This window comes from Lynx rufus, unplaced genomic scaffold (assembly GCF_022079265.1).
Source record: "Lynx rufus isolate CCGP_SWC_20201006 ecotype Redwood Valley unplaced genomic scaffold, mLynRuf1.p SCAF_8, whole genome shotgun sequence".
NCBI classification, from domain to species: Eukaryota; Metazoa; Chordata; class Mammalia; order Carnivora; family Felidae; genus Lynx; species Lynx rufus.
Window position 1 is genome coordinate 1,752,315 of NW_025814896.1, and position 23,403 is coordinate 1,775,717.

At 55.3% G+C, this 23,403-nt stretch overlaps 2 protein-coding genes across 4 annotated transcripts in view; both read right to left on the reverse strand.

The window, feature by feature from the left end:
- Nucleotides 1–3,851: 3,851 nt before the first annotated feature.
- MTG2 (mitochondrial ribosome associated GTPase 2) lies at nucleotides 3,852–17,408 on the reverse strand. Of its 3 annotated transcripts, XM_047068614.1 has the most exons (8): nucleotides 16,356–16,397; nucleotides 15,308–15,508; nucleotides 10,178–10,368; nucleotides 8,123–8,270; nucleotides 7,118–7,233; nucleotides 6,169–6,387; nucleotides 5,906–6,044; nucleotides 3,852–5,359 (listed from the first exon to the last, which is right to left on the reverse strand). In XM_047068614.1, the coding sequence occupies exons 2-8, from the start codon at nucleotides 15,399–15,401 to the stop codon at nucleotides 4,965–4,967; spliced, it is 1,302 nt and encodes a 433-aa protein (XP_046924570.1). In that variant the 5' UTR covers nucleotides 15,402–15,508; nucleotides 16,356–16,397; the 3' UTR covers nucleotides 3,852–4,964. The 3 variants fall into 3 exon arrangements, with proteins under 3 accessions (XP_046924570.1, XP_046924571.1, XP_046924569.1); XM_047068615.1 differs by lacking the exons at nucleotides 15,308–15,508; nucleotides 16,356–16,397 and adding an exon at nucleotides 17,322–17,408; XM_047068613.1 differs by having other exon boundaries at nucleotides 15,308–16,393.
- A 1,647-nt stretch (nucleotides 17,409–19,055) lies between these two features.
- The window catches only part of SS18L1 (SS18L1 subunit of BAF chromatin remodeling complex), a 30,920-nt gene continuing 26,572 nt past the window's right edge, over nucleotides 19,056–23,403 (reverse strand). Inside the window, exons 10-11 of the mRNA XM_047068585.1 lie at nucleotides 22,454–22,581; nucleotides 19,056–21,907 (exon numbers count right to left, since the gene is read on the reverse strand). Coding sequence (XP_046924541.1) covers nucleotides 21,881–21,907; nucleotides 22,454–22,581 — 155 coding nt within the window. The 3' untranslated portion in view covers nucleotides 19,056–21,880. The remainder of the gene's footprint in view (nucleotides 21,908–22,453; nucleotides 22,582–23,403) is intronic.

A 23,403-nucleotide genomic window follows, 5' to 3' on the forward strand; every position in this document is an offset into this window, starting at 1 on the left:
GCAGCTAACGCTTTAGCGTAAGTGTGCAGAGCTCTTTGTTGTGGATCTGAAATTCAAATCAACACATCCGGCAACCCTCCCTGTCCCTTCCCAGGGACATGACTCTGTGGGGGAGGGGGTCCAGGGGAGGGCCCAGCTCTAAGAAGCCACCCAGCTGTGTGGAAAGGACAGGGTGGTTGGGTGGGGGCGCTGGAGGGGTGTCGGCCCGAGGCCCGGACCCCTGGGTGTGCTCCCTGGAGTATCCTGGGTGGGGCCGACGTGAACAAGCGTAAGACGCCCAGGCCAGGCCAGGGGTGACCCTGCTCCCCCGGCCTTACCGTCCCCACCGTACAGACGAGGGAGACCAGGCCGGAGGCGGGGTTAGCACAACTCCCAGTGCTGAATGTAACAGGCATAGCATACGGGTGTAGTAATAGACCACGGCCAAGGCAGAAATCGGAGTGATTTCCCGGCTCTGGGGGAAATATGGAGCCATTGGTACCCATCAATTTTTTGCAAAGACTTTTTCTTTAAGGAACCAAATGATCACAGGATGGACACTACCCCTCAGTGCCCCATCTGTGGCCCCCATGGCCCCCAGGCAGCCCTGGCTGTGCCCCGGAAGTTTAGAGGCCTGTGGACTGTGGAATCACCAGGTACTGCGACTCCCCTTAGCCTGTGTGGCACTGTGCACTCTGGGCCAGGTGGCCTGGGGGTCCCCCTGCCCCATCTGGCCTTTCAGAAGCCTGGAGCGATGCTGACATCAGAGCCCCAGTGCAGGCCGTGAGGAGCAGACCGTGCCCGGCGGGTCTCGAGGAATTTCTGCCCACACCCATTCACCCCCACGGTGCCCTGGACTCAGGAAGGATATTCCCTGCAGAAGCCTGATGCCCAGGGGTGGCTTTGTGTCCTTTCAACCTTATGTATCTGCTTTTGACATTTGTCAGGAACGCCAGGCTTGGTGACAGAGGGGACGACGCAGGCCCGATCTCCCCGTCTCCACGGAGTTCATCCCAGAGCAGCGGCTTCTCCGGTGTCTTTCCTGCTTTTCCTTCTCTTTGGAGGCTGTCGTGGATTCACACGCAATCGTAAGAGACAACGTGGACCCCACGCTCCTCACCCAGTTTCCCCGTGGGAGCCGCGTACAGGACCGCCCAGCGGGACCACAGCACGGGGGCCACCTGCACTCGCGTGCAAGCGTGGGGCGGGTGCCTAGCTAACGTTCTCGTCGCAGTCAAATACAAAGAATCTCCCCTTTGACCTTAAGTGACACCAGGCACGGTCACGCTGTGCACCTGTCACTGCCGTCCAGCTCTACCCCTTCACCTTCCCAAACTGAGCTGTGCAACCCGAGAAACACGAAGTTCTAGGAGATTTTACCACCTGTGCAGATCGTGTCACCACAATCAAGACACAGGACAGCTGTCATGGGGGCCCCTCGTGATGCCCCCAGAGCCCTGAGCACCACACATCCACCACCCATCTGGGCAGGTCTTCAGGAGTACCGTTGAAATGCAACCCCACGTGTGGCCTCAGGGGTGGGGTGCGGTGTCCGGTCCGCTCCCGCGTGTCGCTGAGCAGAGCTCTCGGCTCGGTGGCCTTCCGTGGTACGCCCCGACACACATACGTGGTCCTCAAGGGCACCGTCCTGGCACAGCGCACATCACAGGTGCCTGTTGTCAGCGAACCCCGTGGGGGCAGGAGTCGCTGCACAAGCCAGGTGGCCGCAGGAGCCGAGACAGGCTGACAAGGCCCACGGTGGGCCCCGTGGGGAGGCCTCCCCGATTTCACGGGGTACCTGGGGAAGGGCACGCGGACCACAGGGAGCGCTTAGTGTGGCCCAGAAACAGCTGGCGCGGGGGAGGGGCAGCGCGAGCGGCCAGGCCAGGGGAGGAGGGGCCTTTGCTCCAAGGGAGCAGGTGGCCCGGAGCGGGGAGGGAGGAGCTGGGATGTGCAGGGGCCACACCACGCATGCTGCTGGCTGGAGAGAGGAGGGGACTGACACCCTGCAAAACATACATGATGTCGAGGTAAAAAGGGGGCTATCCTGGCTTGACTGGCCGCTCCCCCGTTCATATACAGCAGAACCTCAGGATGTGACCTTATTTCGATTTGGAAATAGGTCCTTTGCAGACAGAATTAAAGATCTCAGAATGAGGTCGTCCTGGCTCGGCGTGGGCCCAAAGTCCGGTGACTGGTGTCCTCGTAGGATGAGGGGATGCACAGAGAAGCCACGTGACCGCGGAGGCAGACCGGAGGGGCATGGTGCGAGCCCAGGACCCCTGGGGGAGACAGGGTCCCCCGGCGCCTCCCGAGGGGGCACTGCCCTGCCCGCGCCGTGATGCTGGACTTGGGGCCTCCAGAGCTGGGATGGAATGAGGTTCTCGTTGTAAGCCCCCAGCGTATGGACTTTGTCACGGGAACCAACTCCCCCGCCACGTCCCTGGCCTGCTCCCCTCTCAGGAGGGCGCTCGTGTCTGGGTGGAGCAGGTCTGCTGTGGGGCTGCAGGGCCACAGGGAGGGCCTCCGGGCCCCACCACACCTGGGCTGCCTGCCAAGGAGCCCGAGGCCGTTGTCCCCAGATAGCTGAGCTGGGCGCACGGGAGAGATCAGGGTCTCAAGGCGCCCGGATGGAGAAGCCCCACCCCCAGCTCACTCCGCACCTGAGCTACACACCGATGTGGACCCCAGCCCCACATTCCTGGCTTGAACCCACGGCGTGGCCCGGACCCCGTGCGGACAGTGTGGACGGCGTGTTTTTGCCTCACCCGGGCCTGGGGAGCTGCAGGCTGGAGGCCTGTCGGTCCCCACCCTACATTCTGCAGGTTAGGACAGGTCACCGGTCAGCCCGGTCTAAAGGCAGGGACAGAGTCACCTCTAGCAGGACAGGACGGGACAGGACAGGCAGCACAAAGCTGTGGTCATCTGCGGTTACCCTCGCATCTCAGGGCAGGTGGCCGACCTCCCTGTCCTCCTCCTGGAACTGCCACGTCCACTCGCACCCACCAGACTGGGAAAGGCGTGGGGGACAGACGGGCCTCCGCAAAGACAAAGGGAGGGCAGCCAGCTTCCCCAGAGGCCAGCAGAGCAGGGCCATCTCTTGGGGTGGGGTGGGGACAGAGCCGAGGGCAGGGGTGCTGAAGGAACCCTCAGGAGCCATGCCGGAGTCTGGAGGTTTGTTCTTTGGAGCAAGTGGGTGCAGGCGCTCTGGAAGTGGGGGGTGCCAGGCCTTAGGGCCAAAAGTGGGCGGATTTGGAGGGCGCAGCATCCTGAGGCTCAGGCCCCCGTCGTCACAGCCACTTCCAGAAAGGCCATGAGGAACCGAGTGACAGCCACCTCGACGGGAGGGACTGAACCAAGGGGCAGAGCCTGCACAGGCCACATGGGAACCGCAGGCGGAGAGCACGGGAGAGGGAATCCTCAGGGCAGAGGGGGACCGGGGGCTAGAGCATCTGGGGAAAGAACCGACAGGGAAGGACAGGGGTTAGTTAGGACAGACAAGGGCAAGTGGCCCAAGGCAGAGGTCAGCTCCAAGGAAAGGATGGGCCACACAGAGGGCTGGACGCCTCGGGTAGGTCCCAGACGGCACGCATGTCCCCTATCCACAATCATGAGAGGTGGCCCTGGTGTGGGGCTGGGACGGGAGGGGGGTGGCACTGGGGCCTTGGCCACTCAGCGAGTCCTCCCGCCAACCACGTGCCTTTACAAGATATATTTTTCTTAAACGTCCATTTATTTTGAGAGTGTGCGCACATGGAAAGGGGAGGGGCAGAGACAGAAGGAGAGAGAACCTCGAGCAGGCTCCTTGCTGTCAATGCAGAGCCCGATGCTGGGCTCGATCTCGTGACTGTGAGATCGTGACCTGAGCCGAGATCAAGTCAGATGCTCAAACCCATTGAGCCACCCAGGCGCCCCTCAAGATATTTTCAAACTAAAAGAAACTTAAATGTACCTAACATCAGACACCATTCCTTTCTTCGTTCCATAAATATTTATCAGAGCGTCTTCTGGGTCAGGCCCTGAGGCTGCCGGGGGCCCGGCCGAGAGCAGGGCAGACGCGGGGAGGCAGCCAGTGTCGCCCCTGTGCAGAGTACCGCGTGCCGGGGCCCAGCCGGAGATGAAAGGCCACGATAATTAATGCCGCTCTACGAAAGCCTTTGTGGTGGCCCCAGAGAGAGCGAAGAGATCGCAAAACCCATCTGTGTTTCCAGAACACAAGGACCTCGGAAATTATCAGACATTAAAATAAAGCTGCAGGCAAGGGACTCTGGTTCCAGCGCAGATGTGACGCAAGTTCAGAACGGAGCTGTTCCCGAGGGCTCAGGTCAAGTGTGTCATCGGAGGGGACGCCGGCACCCAGCCCCCCAGCGCCCAGCAGCCGGCGGCGGGGACCCCGTGGCTAGTGCCCACAGGAGCCAGGGCCCCCTGCTCCCCATCCACTTTGTCCCTAAGGGGCCCTCAGGGCCGTGGCCCAAGCGTCAGACTTTTTCTGGGGGGAACACAAGTCTGCGCCGAGTTAATAAGCCGCACGCGGCCGGGAGCCAGCCGCGTCCCCGGGTCGGATATTGGGTGCATTCAGTCGTGACGCAAGCGGCTCCGCGCAGCACAGCTCCGTCTGGGAACAACCGGGGAGGCGTCGTCCTTCCTGCTTCTCTCAGACGGGGGCATTCGAGAAGAGCCCGCGCCCTCCCGTCCCCTCCTAGGGCGTGCGGGCCTCGGGGGCGGCTGCCGGCACTGACGGTTCCGGAGTGGGGGCTCCTGGGCCCGCGCCTCCCGCTCGGCCGCGTTTGAAGGCCGCGGGGTCCTCGCCGATGAGGGCGCCGAGCGACACGCATGAGACCCCCTCCGCCCGCCGGCGGGTACGGGAGGCGCGGAGTCTGCCGGAGGGGGAGCCCCGGCTGGCGGCGGAGGGCGCGGCACCAACGCTGCCGATTCTTCGCAAGCGACTCTCGTCTCCGTGCCGAGCGGGGGGGATGGGGGGGCGCCTACCACCTGAGCGGCTGGCGGCCGCGCTGCAGCTCGGTGGCCACGTGCTGGCGGTGGAGCTCCTGCAGACGCAGCAGCAGCGCCTCCACGTTCTCCCCGGTGGCCGCTGACAGGGCGACGGCGCTCGGGCCCAGGCGCGCCCGCAGCCGGGGCACGGCAGCCCGGGCCTCGGGCAGGTCGACCTTATTTGCCACGACCACGTGGGGCCGCTGGGACAGGCCGGCCTCGTGCTGCTCCAGCTCCCACTTCAGGTCCTCAAGCTGAGTCCACGGCTCTGGCTCCGAGAGATCCACCACGAACAGGAGGAAGCGGCAGCGCTCGACGTGCCTGAGGAAGGCGCTCCCCAGGCCCCTGTTCCGGTGCGCGCCCCGGACGATGCCCGGGATGTCCGCCACTGCAGGGGGAGACAGAGCAGGGGGGCTGCCTCCGGAACCCCGGACACGGATGCCGCCGGAGGCTGAGGTATGCGGGGACAGGCTGGCGGGGGGGGGGGGGGCGCCCGGTAAGGAACAGTGAACACACGCCAGCCTCTGGCTGTAAAAATGATTCAGAAAAGGGGAAAACGGCCTCCTGTAAACTGTTAGGAACTGGATTGCTGACAGAAATTATTATAGAGCACTCTGCAAATGCAAAGTGCTATATGAGTAACGTGAGCGGCAGGCTCACTGCGTTTAACGGGCACCTTCCCTCCCGGGGAAAAAGTCTTCTTCCCTCGAAATGGCACGGGGAAAGCTCTGAGGTCACGTGTCACCTCCGCGACAAGTGCCGAGGGGGGAGGCAGGCCTTCCTCGGGCCTGAAAGGAGCACACGACTCCCGAGCGCACTTCGACAGGGGCTGCAGCAAGGCCACATCTGGGGGGGCGGCTCTGAAGGCCGACAGAAGCACGGCTCCGAAGGACACTGTCTACACCCAACCTCGGAGAGGACTATGAAGTTCCACCTGCTATCTGTTGGTGATCGTCACAGCGAACAATCCCAACGTGGGGCTTTAAGGTGGTGAACGGGTAGGACGCCACGGCAGGCCTCGCGTTCGAAATGGCCCGGAGAAGCGAGGACTTCCCGGCATTGGGGAACCCAACCTGGAAGAGAGGCAGAGATGGGGTGTCACCGCGGGGCACCTGTGGCGACACCGGGGACAGAGCGTCTATCGGTCGGCAGTGCCCACACCCCCTCCTCCTGCCTGGGGCCCCACACGATACTCACCATCCCGGCGTGGGCCACCGTCTTGAGCTCCAGGAAGAGGACACGTTCCTGACCGGGCTGCCCGGGGGTACAGGTCACCGGTGCACGGTTGTCATTGGCCAGGAAAAAGCGGTTGCCTTTTCCTCCCGCACCTCCCCGAGCGGCGACGTACTCCGCGCCCGGGCAGGACAGGTCAGCCACGACTTCACTGCCCTCCTTCACTAAGGTGCCCACAGGGACCTGAAAATAATGAAGCACTTGTGGGGCTGGAGGGCAGACATGTGAGTGGACCAGACCCCATGCATCTGTCTGTGTCTAGAAGAAGGGGGGGTGTAGCAGAGGGAGGGGGCAACACTAGGTCCCCCTTCACAGAGCTACGAAGCACCAAGAGAAAGGTCCCGACCTTCACAGGGACTTTATGGGGCTGTCATAATCCTTGCATGGCATTCAGATGGCTTCTTCAAACAGTGTTTCTAAAACATTAGGGTGGATGGAAGCATCCGGAAAACACTGGGATAATCTGAGAGAGAGATGGCCTGAGAGGGTCAGGACAGAGGAAGAGCGGACCCCTGGAGTCCCGCTTTTTATTAAAAAAAAAAAAAAATTTTTTTTTTAACGTTTCTTTATTTTTGAGACAGAGACAGGGCATGAACGGGGGAGGGTCAGAGAGAGGGAGACACAGAATCCAAAACAGGCTCCAGGCTCCGAGCTGTTAGCACAGAGCCCGACGCGGGGCTCGAACTCATGGACTGTGAGATCATGACCTGCGCCGAAGTCGGCCGCTCAACCGACTGAGCCACCCAGGCGCCCCTGGAGTCCCACTTTTTAAATACAATTATTTTGTGATTTTTGAGAACGGGTCATACACACGTGTGGGATAAAATTAGGACCAAGTCTCGGTCTCGGGCAGCTGTGTGTCCGAGCCAAGGGGACCCCTGTGAGGCACCCCCCGAGGCCACGACAGGCTTACCCGGATGTAGAGGACGGCGCCGCCTCGCCCGGAGCAGTTCTTCCGGCCGCCGGCTTGCCCGTGGAAACCCTGGTACCGCGACAACACAGAGGACAGGGACTTGACTTGCTGGTCAGCTACGAGTCAGAACAACGACCTTCACCATTGTTGGCTTAAAAGCAGAATTCTCTGCACACTGTCCATTTCCTCTGGTTGGGTTTAAGGACATTAGGAATGCTTGTGCATGGAAACATGGAATGAAGTCGTGGCACAAGTTACCGAGCGAGCAGTGGGATATTTTAATTTTTTTTTTAAACATTTCTTTCTTTTTGAGAGACAGAGCGCGAGCAGGGGAGGGGCAGAGAGAGACGGAGACACAGAATCGGAAGCAGGCTCCAGGCTCTGAGCTGTCAGCACAGAGCCCGAGGTAGGGCTTGAACTCACAAACCGTGAGATCATGACCTGAGCCGAAGTTGGACGCCCAACCGACTGAGCCACCCAGGCGCCCCGCAATGTGACATTTTAAAAAGCTAAATTCTCACTTCCTTTCAAAAAAATACAATTTCTGAACATTCAAAATCACCTATAATACCATCATCAATGTAAAAATAGTTCCACTTTCGGGTTTGCCTGGGCGGCTCCGTCAGTTAAGCGTCTGACCCTTGGTATCGGCTCAGGTCACAATCTCAAAGGTTCATAAGCTCGAGCCCCACAATGTGGTCAACGCAGTCCACAGCCTCCCGGAACGTACCGAGACAGCAACACCGACCCTGTTGTTACGTGCTGGACTAGAACGTTACACTCCCTGAGAGTAAACGCACTTTGTACTCCTGAAATTTAGAAAAACCCACCACTGAAGTTGGTTCAGGGGCGTTAAGTACGAACACACATATAATTTAATAAAAATGATGTCCATATGTCAACATTTGAATTCAAATTCCCACACGGATAAGAAGCTGGAGACGCTCCACCCCAAAGAGGAGCAGACACCCCGATCCTTCCCACACGGCCCCTGGGGACACGTGCCTTTCAGGATGACATGGCCACCGTCACCTCCATCACCACCGTCGGGGCCTCCGAACTCCTTCCGGGGCTCACTGTGGAAACAGCTCACCCCGTCGCCTCCACATCCCCCTCGGATGAGCACTCGGCGATGGTCCACAAAATGCCTCTTCTGCAGAGAGCACAGCGAGCCCGCTCGTTACTCCCTCCGCGATCCTCGCGAGGACCAGGCAGCCATGTGGAATGTGCCTTTTGTATCTATGACAGGTTTTAAGACTAGAGGTAAATGACGCTAAGGTTACTAATCTTGCCTCCAGTGCAAAAATAGGAAAAGGTTCCCACGAGCCCCTACTACTTGTAGGCCCACGTCAGTCAACAAGGCACATGTAAAAAGTGGTCAGCACGGAACTCAGTTGGATAACGAAGTCAACATTCCCGAACTAAAGAAAATGAGAGTTGTTTAGAGAACATTCCTTAAACAAAGCATCTTTCCATGTTTTTTCAAATAGGAATATGTTACTGAAATAACAGGTCTTTACTAATGGAAAGACACCATAATGAATGCGAGAGTCCTTGGTGGATTACCAGGCTTCTAACTTTAAAGAAAGAATGTTTTCTGCAGCCCAACTGAAAAGGGCTTATGTTTGTTTATTTTTTAATTAAAAAAAAAAATCTTTATTTTTGAGAGAGAGAGAGAGAGAGAAACAGAGACAGAGACAGAGTACGAGTGGGGGAGAAAGAGAGAGAGGGAGACACAGAATCTGAAGCAGGTTCCAGGATGTCAGCACAGAGCCCGACGCGGGGCTCGAACTCAAGGACTGCAAGATCACGGCGTGAGCTGATGTCAGACACTTGACCGACTGAGCCACCCAGGCGCCCCTGAAGAGGGCTTAGGTTTAAATGTAGCAATACAAACAGAACTCCTGACCTGAGAGTAAGTGTTGCTCTAGGCCCCTAAGGGAGGCACAATCTAGGAGAAGAACTAGAACTAACTAACTAGGTTCACATTTGATAAACATTAGCTCATCCTGGCCAGCTCTCCAAGGTGCCAGGGCACAGTGCCGGTGTCCCGCTAGCGTGGAACCCGCCGCCCTCCTGCACGCGCGTGCGGGTGGACGCAGCCATCCACAAGGCCCCTCCACCAGGACCCAGGGCATCTGCATTTCTGTCCGCTACTGCATAAGCAGATCTTTTTTTTTTTTTTTTTAATACCCAAGTATTTTAAGATTCTCTGGCACCACCACGTGGAAAAACCACGAATTACTATTTCAAAAACTTTGCTGTAGGCCAACATAATCAAGATCAACGTGATGGGAAAAAAGCACAACTGATGAACATTCTAGGGAAAATTAAACTTAGATTCAATTTGTACATTCAGCAACGACCATGCAAAGCTGAGGTACGTGGTAAGTTGTCCAGAGAAAACACTGTTGGCCCAGGTGATGCTCATCTGCCCACACCCCTTTAGGAGGAAACAAAGTGGGTCGTAAGCACCTATCTTCTTAATCAAAGGTCATTCACGTTCTTTGTAGGTCTTGAATTTAGAACAAAAACCAGGTAAGACTTAAAGAAGTATAAAGCTAAAGGCATGCCCCTTCCCCCCCCAGATGTTTTAAATGAAGAACTACTCGTACGTACTTAAGAACGTACCTAGTACACACGTCCCACGGGCGCCTGGGGGCCCAGTCTGTGGAGCGTCCGACTCTCGACTTCGGCTCAGGTATTGAGCTCACGGTGGGGGAGTTTGAGCCCCACGTCGGGCTCCGTGCTGGCCTGCCTGGAATTCTCTCTCCCTCTCTCTGCCCCTCCCCTGTTAGTGTGCACCCTCCCTCCCGGCTGCAGGGAAGGAGCACGGCGCTCCGGCAGCACCCACGCGCCTTCCCCGCTCTTCGTAGTTTCCACGAGCACAGGACTCGGCGCACACAGACCTTCTTTCCATCTCATCGTGTTCAAGATGCTACATGTGTAGCATCACACACATCAGAATGAAATGAACAGGAAAATGAGATCTCAAAACAGTGTGCCTTGCTTCTGAGAGAGGGAACTGCAGGCAACCTCCTTCAAGGTCAGAAATCTCACCAGCTTCTTCTCGGAGAGCGGTTTCTTTCCGGGGGGCTCCTGGTGCTTGGAGAGGTCCGCACAGCTGGCCGAGAGCAGCCTGGGGGGAGCGTGCCACGGGAGCTGGCCGGGCGCGACCCGAGTCCAGCGCCCCACGCCCCCAAACACGGTCCGCGGTCCTACTGAGAGAAGCCTCGAAGGCAGCATGGCTCCTTAACAGAAATCAAATTGGCAAAATCAGACGCCTGGTTTAAACCTGCAAACCGAGGGGCGCCCGGGTGGCTCAGTCGGTTAAGCATCTGACTCTTGATTTCGGTCATGATCTCATAGTTGTGGGATGGAGACCCAAGTCGGGTTCTGCGCGGACAGAACGGAGCCTGCTTGGGACTCTCTCTCTCAAAATAAATAAACTTAAAAAAAAAAAACAAAACCCACAACCCTGCAAACTGAAACTAAAGAAAAGGCCTGTGCACAGCACTATCTCCACGTGTGGTTCTGAAACACGTAAACAAACTCACTAACAGGACAGTCTTCCATCACCACTCTCAGCTCCGAGCCAGGAAGGGTCACCTGCCCTTCTCAGCCTCTGTCTTACTTGGGAGCAAGATGTGTGTACAAAGGATTTAAATCGTTAAACCTCCCGCAGCACTGGACGCACTCCTCTACAGGTTATCAAATATCTGCTCAGTGAGAACATTAAGAAGAAAACCTGAGCCTCAAATAAAAAGTTCTTAAAACACCCAGGGGTGCCTGGGTGGCTCCGTCAGTTGATTTCAGCTCAGGTCACGGTGTCACGGTTTGTGGGATCGAGCCCTACGTCAGCACGGGGTCTGCTTGGGATTCTCTCTTCCTGCCCCTTCCCCACTTGTGTGTGTACCCTCTCAAATATTAAAAAATGTATTAAAACAGTCAATTACTCAAATATTAGTGGGTTATCCTGTGCAGTTCAAAAATAGCCAAACTGGACCAGTGAGAATACGGGCTATGGAGCGCGGTGGTTATGCCCCCAGACTGGAAGCAAATGTCCCCTCTGCCCCTTGTCCCCAGTGTGGACCCGGAAGCACTCTTCCCTGTGCGGCCTCACTCTGTGCATCCGTCAATGGGACGGGGCCGGCAGGATAGGCCGAGTTAATCCCCGTGAACAGGCCGCCCACGTGCGTGCTCAGTGTGAGCCACCTGTCCCTAACTGGGGGCTGCTCACACCCTTACCAGTGCCCACACATCTGTAGGTGCCAAGGCCACATGTGAGGCAGCCTGGGACCTGGCCCTCTAGGGGTGACAGCCCCTTCTCCCTTTGCTGTGAGGGCCTGAAAGCCACCCACTCTCAGACGTCCCTGATGCGTGGGCACACGTGTGCCATGTAAAAGAAAACTCAGAAAGCTTTCCTCCCGTTTCTAAGTATGAAATACATACGCAAATAGGAAAAGAAACGTACATGTAATGTTTAAGATATAATTAGAGGGGCGCCTGGGGGGCTCAGTCGGTTAAGCATCCGACTTCGGCTCAGGTCATGATCTCACAACTCGTGGGTTCTAGCCCCACGTCGGGCTCTGTGCTGACAGCTCAGAGCCTGGAGCCTGCTTGGGATTCTGTGTCTTCCTCTCTCTCTCTGCCCCTCCCCTGTTCACTGTCTCAAAACTAAATATTAAAAAAAAAAAAAAATTAGAAAGCCACCAAGTGTGTAACACAGCAGGAGAAGCGACAGAATTTGCTTGGACCTCCCGTGAGCCTCCAGCTCCACATTCGGGCTCCGCAGGGAAGGGATACATTCTTTGTAGGAATTCTTCTCCTAGCAAGGCACTGAAGAGTTTTGCTTCTCATTTGGAAACTGTCACAGTCATGGAAAAGGCAGAGTCGGGGGTGAAGGACCCTTTCCTTCCTGAATCGCCTGCGGGGAAGCTGCCGACCTGACGCCCCACGCCCCGGATCACCCCACACGTGTCCCCCGTGGAGCCGGTGTCCCCCGCGAGCAGGCCACCAGCCACACGCACGGCCCTCCCTTCAGCCTCCCTAGCCTGGGACGCTCCTCAGCCTCGCCTTGGCTCTCGTGCCAGTGACGCTTCGAGGCCACGGGCCAGGTGTCCCGCAGCAGGTGTGTGTCTCCCGTCTGACTGACGTCCCCTCCCCTCGTGACAAGAATGTCACACAAGCCCCGCAGAGGGCTGGGTCTCCTTGGTCCTTTCCTGATGCACTCTGAGCATCCGACCCCTCTGGGGTCCCTGCCGGCTTCCCCCTCGTCATTAGCTCCCCATTTATTCACCGTCGTGGGCTCGTGCTTTTCTGTTTTAGTGAGCTACACTTGGATATGCATACGTTTACTTATTTATGATTTATTTACGTATTTATTTATCTATCTACATATCTATCTATCACGTTCAAACGGTCCCCAGTTTGGCCAGTGGCGGCCCATCCATCTTTGAGGACTTCCTTGCTTCCGGGTACAAAACGTTCTGGGCTCACTTCGTATTCTCCCCAGACGACCCTGAGATCAGCCTTTACTCAAGAAGCCCCAGTTGCTGTGAGTGGAGAATGGGATTCAGAAGCCCCCGTGCCCGCTGGGCAGGCTGGGGTTTCGCAGCTTGCGGGCTCTCAGGGGGGACCCGGAGGGCAGACAAAGGTACGCACACCCACACACCCACCTGTGCATCACTGCTACGCCTGTCCACCCACAGCTAGCGAGCAGCGTCTGTCCAAATCCAGGAATTCACACCTACGTGCCCAATTGCACACCGCAGGACGCACGCTCATTTCCTCTTTCTGTCTCGACAACTCCATTCTCTGACTGCCAGGTCCCCGCTTCCAGCGTCCTGGACATGTTTGTTCACTGGCTCAATCCTCATAGCAGCCAAACCCTCCCCTCCTCCACCCCCCATGCTGGGCTGAACGCCAACCCCCCGCCCCGGGGATACCCTCCTGTTACCTTTCTGTAAGTGCATACTGTTTTTACAAGGAACTTTTATTTGGGAATGATTTTAGACTTACAAAAAAAAGGTGAAAGATATTCCCATATACCTCTTGGCCGGTCTCCCCTAACGTTAGCGTCTTACGTGACCGGGATATGTTTGCCAAAACTAAAAACCCAACTTGGGTTAAACTCCAGGTGGCATTCGGAGGGCACCAGTTTTTCCACCAATAGCTCTTTCTCTTTTCCAAGGCCAGAGCCAGGGTCCCACACCGCGTTAAGCCATCCTGGAGTGCTATCTTTAAGACAAGGGCTGTCCGCCCAGCATCACAGGCCCAGCAAGAACGCCCTTCAGGAGGGGAGATGAAACGAGACGGTCTCAGATGGTGAAAAAGCATCTCTACAAGAGATGCTCGAGAGTTCCTGAGGTGAAGGAAAACGGCGCCAGAGGGACACCCAGATCTTCGGCAGCAACAGAAAAGGTAAATGAGTTACAAGCACTGCCAATTTTCCTGGTAAGATTAGACACGTAAGATCACAGCAAGCAAGACTTACTTATAACACCGTCCAGTGGGTTTTCAACGCAGGCAGAGGTCCTACACCTGACAGCGTCAGATCGCGGGGAGATGAAAGGGACCGTGGGGGGCAAGAGGCCCACACCAGCCTCAGCGCCGAGCAGGCGAGGACAGGCTGGGCATGTGCACCGTGTCCCCCAGAGCCGCCCCTGACACGCAACACAGAGACGGCCCGAGAGCCAACCGACAGGGACAGGGGACGCTTCAAAACACGCCAACGGTTCAGAAGAACAGGGCTAACGGAAACAGAGAGGACACACAGAAAATAAACAATAGAACAGTTTAGTTTAACCTAACCAGAACCGTAACTGAGGTAAGACAGACGTCCAGAAACAGCATCACCGGACACGGGGGAAGACATCTGATAGTGACCCAAGGGCACCGAGCAGCTACAGATGTGCACAATGACAACTTCAAAACACATGAAGCAAAATCTGAAAGAACTGAAGGGAGAAACAGACCGCTGCACAGCCATCCTGGGGAATTTTAATACTGCTCTCGCTCTCTCAGGAAGTGATAAAAAGAAAAAAAAAAGGAGCTGAAGAGAAAACAAGCACACAACCGAAAACAGCGACGAAGATGCAGAAAATCTGAGCGATCTTATCAACAGGGTCGATCTGACATGCACAGAGCAGTTCATCCAACGACTGCAGAGCAGACGCTGTTTTCAGGCGTCTGGAACACTCACTAGACAGACCATCGGACGGGATGCAAAGCTTGAAGCATTGATTCAAGAGGATGGAAACCACGGAGGGTGTGGTGTGTTCTCTGGCTACAAGACCGACGTCAGTAAGCATACAGTACTAAGGAAACCCCGATTACCCGGAAGTTATACGGCACGCTTCCATTTTGAAAGGAACGGCAAGGACAGCACAACGTGCCCAGTTCAGGGGACCCTCGGGGCTCTGCGTGCTCACCCTGGCAAAGAAGAACAATCTAAAACCAGCTAAGATCAAGAAACCAGAACGTGCAAAGTGGAAGGAAGGAAATTATAATAAAGAGGAGAAATAAACCCTAGCAGACGAAAGAAAAACACCACAGCCACTGAAAAGATACACTGAAAAGATTCATGGCGCTAACAAAGCTCTCATCAGACTGATCAAGAGTGAACGCAGATCCCCAATGTCAGGAATTTAAAAGGGGTTCTCAGCACCAACTGTCCAGATACGAAAAGGGTAAGAGAATACTATGAACAAGTTTTTGCCAGCAAATTCAGCAACTTACGTGAAATGGACAATTTGTGAAAAGTGCAACTTACCCAACTAATACAACAAGTAGAAAATCTAAATAGCTCTGTGTCTACTAAAAAAAGTTAAACTGCTCATAAGAAACATCCCCCAAAAGACTCTAGACTCAGACGATTTTACTGGGAGATTCTAAAGAACATTCAAGGAAGACATAAGAGCAATCTTACAGAAACTTTCTCAGAAAAAGGAAGTGAGGTCACTGCCTAACTCATTTTACAAGGCCAGTGAAACTCTAGTACCAAAGCTTCATATTACAGAGAAAATTACAGTCCAACATCCCTCATGAACATAGACACAAAGAATCCCTAACAACACAGGGTCCAGTTGAGTCTACCGCGAACCAGGGCCAAGCGGGATGACTCCTGGAACACAGGCTTTATTAGCAGTTACAACCCCACCCCCCCTTCCCACTGGCAATCACACACACCTGACCCAAGTCCACAGCCATTTGTGATCAGGAAAAGGAAACGCTGCAGCAAATGAGGAACGGGAGGGTACATCTCCAAGCTGACAAAGGGCATCTGGCCCACGCGGCCATCACACGGGATGGAGAAAGACTGGACTGTTACCCACGATGGAGAAGAAGCCGCTATGCTCACCACTGCTACGCAACACTGTGTTTCAAACGCTGCAATAAAGAATTAAAACAAAACAAAAAAAGAGAGGTGACAGCGCAGAAGATACGATTGTTTCCACAGAGAGTCCCAGGAAAACCCATAAAACAATGACTAAAATTAATAAAACGATTAACCAAGTTTGCAGATTACAAGGTTAACGCACAAAAACCAATTGTATTCATACACTAGCGGCAAACAACTGGAAAACGAAGAAAACAGTCTCATCCACGGTAGCACCATACATAAAAAGTGCCTAAAAATAAGCGTTAACTATCAACATTCAAGACGTCTACTGCGTTGCAAAATACTGAGCTGAGTATTTTTTGGGATCGCCTTATCTGGGCCTCACAACTACTCTGTAAGCAAAGTACTTTCAGTCCCCCGACTGGCAGATGAAGAGGGAAAGTGGCTCTCCCAAGGTCTGAGTGGTCAGGCGGCAGCGGCGGAGCGAGGAAACTGGTAAAGGGGCAAGTCCTCCAGCATTGCCACCAGCACATCCACGGCAAAGCCCGCTGCAGGGCTGTACCGTGCACCCAGCCCCGGCCGACACCAGGTACAGGGCACCGGTGACACGAAACCCGGAGACCTGTGGCAGAGGTCATCGGCTACAGGGCCAGCCAGAGACCTGCGCTCTGAATCTTGCCTACTGGGCTTACTTCCTCCTTCCGGCCCTTCCAGCGCCTGGTGGAAAAGCCTGCTGATTGCATGCCTGAGTGACAGGGCTTCCCTCGATAAGTAACAAGTTCAACTTTGTTTCACACTGCTGTTTTCCTTCTAATGCCATCCCTGCACCGCCCAATGAGCCAACCACATGGGGCTATTCAATTTAAATTAGTTAAAAATTTAAAAACGGGGCACCTGGGTGGCTCGGTCAGCTGCGCATCCGACTTTGACTCAGATCACGATCTCACCCTTTGTGAATTCAAGTCCTGCATCGGGCTCCGTGCTGATGGCGCAGAACCGGCTTCAGATCCTCTGTCCCCGTCTCTGCCCCTCCTTTGCTCTCTCTCTCAAAAACAACATTTAAAATAAATAAATAAAAATGTAAAAATACTGTCCCTCAGTTACACAAGGCACATTTCAGGTGCTGACAGCCACGTGTGGTCAGCGGGCCCCATACTGGACATCCCACTTCCACTATTATAGAGAGTCCTTCTGGAGAGTGCTGGTCTCTACTGTGGGAACTCAGGAAGTGAGCTCAGATTCCTCCCGGGAGCATCTGTCTACTGGGCCCGTTCAGCAGGTAAAGGCCAGACAGTGATGAAACCCAGGGTCCAGAGTCCAGTGGATGTTATGATTACAGGATGGGGCTTTTACAATTGCTGGAAAGGTACTCAGCACATGGCAAGGGCTCCACTTTATTATTTTTTTAATATTTACTTTTGAGAGAGAAGGAGAGCGCGCACGCCACAGGGTAGGAGGAGAGACAGAAAGGGAGACACAGAATCTGAAGCAGGCTCCAGGCTCTGAGCTACCAGCACAGAGCCCGACGTGGGGCTGGAACCCAGGAGCCTCGAGATCATGACCTGAGCCGAAGTCGGACGCTCAACCGACTGAGCCACCCAGGCGTCCCTCCAGTTTGTTTCTTAAATTACTTATTATTGTTTTCCTTCTAGTAGGCTCCCTGTCCAACGTGGGGCTATGAACTCCCCACCCCCAGATCAAGAGTCGGATCCTCTACCGACCAACCGAGCCAGCAGGGCCCTGGACACTATTACTTCGCTCTATAAAGCGTTAAGCTCAGTTGTACTGCTGCGGAGAAGTTATTCTTTGCCAGGAACCTCTTCTAAACCTTCTACAGAAATTTCAAAATTCATTCCTTACAACCACCCAAGAGCGTGCGTGCTGTTTGCAGAGCCGGCCCGGAGACACTTGCTCTCCCTGCCGTCGAGGAAGCTGGTTCCGGGCCGCTCCCGTCTGGTTCTGGTGGCGGCACCCTCTCCACTAAATCCTCTGGGTCCAGGGGCAGAAGCAACTCCACCGTCGCAGCTCCAGGTCGGCGTCCCGACTGCACGGTCTCCGCACACGTTCGCTCCTCGACGGCGCCGTGGCGGTGCCGCCCGCCCCGGACCCGGGAGCACGCCTGCTCGGGGGCCGCAGAGACACCCGCCACACCGGGAGCACCCGGCGCGGGAAAGCGGGGCAGGGAGCCGCGTTTGCAGCAGCGCTCCGTCTACACGCGCTCCGACATGTTTCGCAGGACGTGTGAGCGCTCGCGCCCTTTCGCGCGGCCGTGCGTCCCCGGCGGTTACGCAGACACGCACGGAAGGACGCGGGGGCGCCCGGGACCCAAGGCCGCTCTCACAAGGCGTGCCCGCCGTCGCCGTCCCCGCGCCCCCGTCCCCTGGGCCACCCCGACGCCCGCCAGCGCCCGCACTCACCGCTCCTGGACACGTCACTTCCGGGGCTCGGACCCGGGCTGTCAGATCACTTCCGGGGCCGGACCCGCCCCCGGCAGGCTGCGCCTGCGCAGGGCCTGCCCAGCGAGCGAGAGCGGAAGATAGGACCTACTCCGGACCACGTCCTTGGGCGCAGTCCGCGTTGGCTGTGTCGCGGTTGGAGGGGCGCCGGCTGGCGGGCACCCGGCCACCGCGTCAGACACCCGGAGCCCCGTCCGACTGACGCGGGTCATCCCCACCAGAGACCCGCCTCCTCCGTCAGGCACCGGCTGCCCCCTTCGGACAGACATCTGTTTCCCCCGTCATGCAGACATCTGCCTCCGCCTTCAGACGCCGGCCACCCCCATCAGAGACCCGTCTCCCCCGTCAGACACCTGCCTCCCCCGACAGCCACGGGCCGCTCCTGTTAGACCCCTGCCTCCCCCGTCAGACCCCTGTCTCCCCCATCAGACACCGGCCTCCCCCGCGAGGCACCGGCTGCCCCCATCAGACACCCCCCCACCCCGGTCAGGCACCGGCCACCCCCATCAGAGACCTGTTGCCCCGCTCAGCCACCCACCTCCCTCTTCAGACACCAGCCGCCCCCATCAGACATCTGCCTCCCCCGACAGCCACGCCCCCCCCCCCCCCCCCCCCGGGACACCTGGCACTCCTGTCAGGCACTGGCTTCCCGGGTCAGACATCTGCCTCCCTGTTCAGACACTGGCTGCCCCCATCAGACACTGCCGCCCCGTCCAACTGATGGCTGTCTGCATCAGAGACCTGCCTCCCCCATCAGACACCCGCTGCCTCTATCAGGCACTGGCTTCCCTGGTCAGACATCTGCCTGCCTCCCTCTTCAGACACTGGCTGCCCATCAGACACCATCGCCCCGTCCAACTGACGTCAGCAGTCTGCATCAGAGATCCACCTCCCCCACCAGACACCAGCCTCCCCGGTCAGACCCCGCTGCCCCTGTCAGACACCTGCTGCCCCCAACGGCCATGGGCCGCTCCTGCCGGACAGACACTTGCCTCCCTCATCAGACACCAGCTAGCCGGGTCAGATGCCTGTCTCCCCTGTCAGACAGACACCCGCCTCCCCTGGCAGTTACCCACCGCCCCTCCCCCATGACCAGGTGCTGGTCCACTGGGTCCGAACACAGAGAGAAACTGCCCTGTTAGGGTGGTTTTGAAGAACCAGTTTATTCATACATTACACCAAATCATAAGCAATTTATACGCGCCAAACTCCCGACTGGAAAAAACCGAACTGATAGGATGTTTTTCAGAAAATGTACCGTGCTCACAAATAAGACGAATTTGACCTGTTCCGTTACTAGAAACGAAGTAACAGCGCAACAAATCGAAAGGGGAACAGAAGCATCTTCCTCCTGTGCGGCTCTGAACAGACACCCGCACTCAGACCACCTGTTCCCGCAAACACCGGTGGCCCTGAGGCTTGGGCCCTCGCAGCCCCGCGGTCCTGAGGCTGCCCCCCCCCCCCGGAACCTTCCAGCAGCCCAGGTCCCCACCAGCCAGTGGCTGCACGGCAAACTCTAACGGGGGTGAGGTTCTGCGTGCCGCCGTGTTCGCGTGCGCTTCTGGACGCTGCGGGCGTCTCTCAGGTCCGAGACCTGCTGTGGCTCGGGGACAATTGGGAGGAAGAATGAGCATCACGTTCCAAGCGTCCTTTGCATCGTCACTGGCCTTCTGTGGAAGGAGTCATAAAAAACAAAGCACCATCGACCACACTGCACGAACAACTCACTTTAGCCTAAGCTTTGCAAACATGTTACAGAAGAGAAGATGTAATAGGTTTAATAAAACAGAACTGCTGGCACCACCTCTTCCCCACAACAGCACATAAAAACGGACGAGACATTAAATAAACATTCCGTTATTAATCATTAAATATATTAATACCCCAAATCATGTATAAATTAGGAAATAAATGTACAAACTATTTCACAAAGTGCTTTTTAAAATATATACACAACATTCAAGAAATTCTTAATGTAAGACATTTCAGATTGAAGTTCTGGGATAAGTGTAAGTGTCCTTTCCTTTCAAAAAGTATTAATACAGCACTTAAAAAAACACACACATAAAAGGCATATTCGCAGATTGGCAAGGAAGAAAAATGAAACCACTTTCACAGTTATCTAAAATGTGTAACGTTTTCAGTGGGAAATTTTAGTTCCCGATGGAGTTTGCAAATCAGTTCTATGAAAACTGTCAGGAAAGAACAGGACAAAATCGAGGGAGACACCTCCCTAAATGAAATTACTAATGTCTGTGTCATTTAGCAACTAAGAACTCTCTTTCAGTAATTTAATAGAGTACGTATCTTTAAGCCCTTACCAGCGTTAAGAGTTTTTAAAACCCATATGCCTATAAAATAGACGCTCCTATCCCAATGTACGTGTGATTCTGTCCCCACAGAAGAGGGGAAAATATGCTAGAACAGGACTGGTACTCATCTGGGGCAATCTTTAACCTGCACCTCAGTTCTTCATCTGTAAAATGGGAGCAGTAATTGCCTCCGTATTTCCCAGTGTGGACTGTCACGATTCATTCAAGCAACAAAACAAAAGAAAACAGAACAAAAACAGCATAAAATGCCTTGTAAACCGTAAGCCATTCAACACCTCCGGATGAAGGACTATTGTAGCTTTTCAAACGCGAAACTTATCAATTTAAAAACACCATCTTCAGTAGACCTGGTATGTAAAGAATTGGATATTTTCTTGAATTTTCTTGGTTGTTCTTGGAAGTATGTCAGCATTTATCCAAATATGTTTTTAAAGTACTCACATGGATACTATTATCCAGGTAAAAGCTGACAGAATGTTTGTATTACTAATTAGTGAAACAGAAGGTTTCCTTTTACTATGCTTTTCCAAGTGAGCTGTGTATAATGCTTGAGAACTTAAATGGGATTTGATGTTCTAGGAATGTAAAATTTACTCAAATTTCCCTACATAAATCCTTTTCCTTGGGAAGAACACAGTCAAATTTGTGGGGTTCTTTTTGAAAATAAGGTGTGAATTTCAGATATCTCTAAAAGAAAAGGAACACTTGCTTAGAGACCTGGATAAGCAGGTCCTGGAAGAAAAGAATATAAAAGAAAATACTTGCCAACCGTTTGGAAATTTTGGTATAAATATTTTAAATTCTCAATTCGGAATAGGGCAATATCAAATATCCAAATCCCAGAACTGACCGTCAGATAAATAAGGGCCAAGGCCAGTCATTTTAAAGAACTACCCCCTTTCCTTCCCTGGGTCAGGCTAATCGTACGTTTATCTGGAATATACTCGTTGATCCCTCTTTACTCTTCATACAAAAACATAAAACATTTTGGATAAACACAATTGGCGAGAGACACAGGGAGCGCACGAGCCTGGAAAGGGCTATTCGCAGCCTCCCCAAACGAAGCATGTTTATACTTTCCGCTGTGTACCAGAAACTGACCCAAAACACAGAAGATGCCCTCCCCTGCCATCGAGGCACAGGGAGAGGCTGCCACCCAGGGGCTGTGCGCGCGTGTCCGGCTGCGGTGCGGCCAGTGAAAGACAAGTTTACAACCCACATTACGACAACTGCGTGAGGAGGAGCAGACCCGAGGCCTGCTTATGTGAACACACGGACTATGGCATCTGGTAGATGTGTCCCATCGCTGGGCACAGAATACTCTGGTGACAACAGGACCCCTAAAGCTAGCTAGAAACATCAAGGGGGAGGGGGACAAAAGAGACAACCTCCCCGTCGTATGGACGTACAATACTATACACAGCACCGAATATGTCACACCATCAAAGCGCCGTCTCTCGCCAGCGGTGCACCCTTGGCATCGTACCCAGATGAAATGTGCACGCTTCACATGCAGACGCTGCGTGGGGCGGAGGGGCAGTCAAGAGGTCAGAGTTCACCAGAACTGCCACCGGCCCAACCATCCCCAGGGGACATGCCACCACAAGGCTCTACTAAGAACGCTTGTCCCTTACTGCTGGTAATTTCCATACTGGCCCTGTAAGAGACCGAGACACGTGTTACACTTCCGTAGTTGAGACAGACCTCCCACCCCGCGCCCCGCAGCCCACACCCAGGACTAGGGACGGAAGCAGGGATGGGAAGCAGGCAAGCAAACAGCTCTCTGCCTAGATCTCGGGCGGGCAACACGATCGCTGGCTTTCTGAAGGCCGTCCATCCAAGCCTGCGGCCAATGATTTAGATCAGAGGGTCAGCGAGGCTCACCCTTACCAGCTGCCCCCCAGTAAGACCCCCCCAAGGGGCCAAGCTCCCACAGGTGACTGGTCAGCAGCAGGGCTGGCTGCAAACTTGGGCTGGGACCCAGACGCAGAGCCACTCGGCCAGCCGTGTCTGACCGAGTGCGGGTATGCTATGCGTACAGTAATTCGCAAAAGCCTTAGCGGACCAGAGAATTCACATTCTGGAAGAGACCCTGGCAGCCAATTCCTTCCTCTCCTTATTCCTCACGACCATAAGAGAAACCTCTGTCACGTTTCCACAGACACGACGGATCTGCGCGTCTGAAGGCATCCCCAAATCTTGCCTGCTCATAGCCATAAGGCCGCTGCTGCTGGGCGGACGGGCCCGTCTGAGATGCCCTGTAGCTTCCGTACTGCTGGCCTTGTCCTTGCTGGTACCCGGAGTACTGTGAGGCGGCTCCCTGGGCAGGCCCTGTGAGGACACACACCCGAGCCATGAGAACGACCCAACGCCCTCCCCAGCCCTCCGGAAGTGTGCCACACCGCTGGATCCAGCGGTGGAAGCTCAGCCGAGTGCTCGAGCAAGGCTGCCGTCGGCTCCTGCGCGGCCCCCCGGCCGGGGCTAGCGGGCCGCTCCCCGGCGCACCTGCACCGGCTTCCCGGCAGCAGCGAGTCCGCCAGGGTGGTCGCCACAAACCCACGAGTTAAGCACCACAGCAGCTGTTGAAGACTCGCGTGCGAGAGGAAGGAGGTAGGCGTTCCCGTGGAAACTAAGGCAAAAGCTTTGGAAAGAACCGATAAAGGCCAAGGGGGCACCTGGGTGGCTCAGTCCGTTAAGCGCCAACTTCGGCTCGGGTCGTGATCTCTCAGTTCGTGAGTTTGAACCCTGAGTCAGGCTCTGTGCTTTCAGCAGGGAGCCCGCTTTGGATCTTCTGTCTCTGCCCCTCTCCCCACTCGCGTGTGCTCTCTCTCTCAAAGATAAACCCTTAACAAAAAAAATAGATTTTAAGGCCAAATAATTTTTCAAAAAATTGTTAGTCAGTCGTGGCTATAAAAGGTTGAACAAAAATCTTGAACTGGGGCTTACCTTCCTCACCGTGTGCCACGGTCACCTGTGAGCTCAGGAAGACACCTCACGCAAGGGCCCCGCCTGGCAGGTGATCCTGAGGTGCAGCGAAGGCCGAGTCCCGCGGCCTGGACCGGTTCCCTCAGGGAGGCACACGGTTTATGGAGGGGACGGGGCCCAGCTCTGGCTGGATGAGCGAGAGGGGGCTCCTGACTACAGTAAACGAAG

What these genes read in the sequence shown, in the direction of transcription:
- MTG2 (XM_047068614.1), bottom strand. Translation starts at nt 15,401, where the DNA reads ATGCCCTTTGTCAGCTTGGAGATGTACCCTCCCGTTCCTCATTTGCTG. An exon ending in TGGCCATGTCATCCTGAAAG is followed by an intron (nt 7,234 to 8,122) that starts GCACGTGTCCCC and finishes TCTGACTCGTAG; the next exon opens with CTGACCAGCAAGTCAAGTCC. An exon ending in CGGTGGCCCACGCCGGGATG is followed by an intron (nt 6,045 to 6,168) that starts GTGAGTATCGTG and finishes CCTCTCTTCCAG; the next exon opens with GTTGGGTTCCCCAATGCCGG.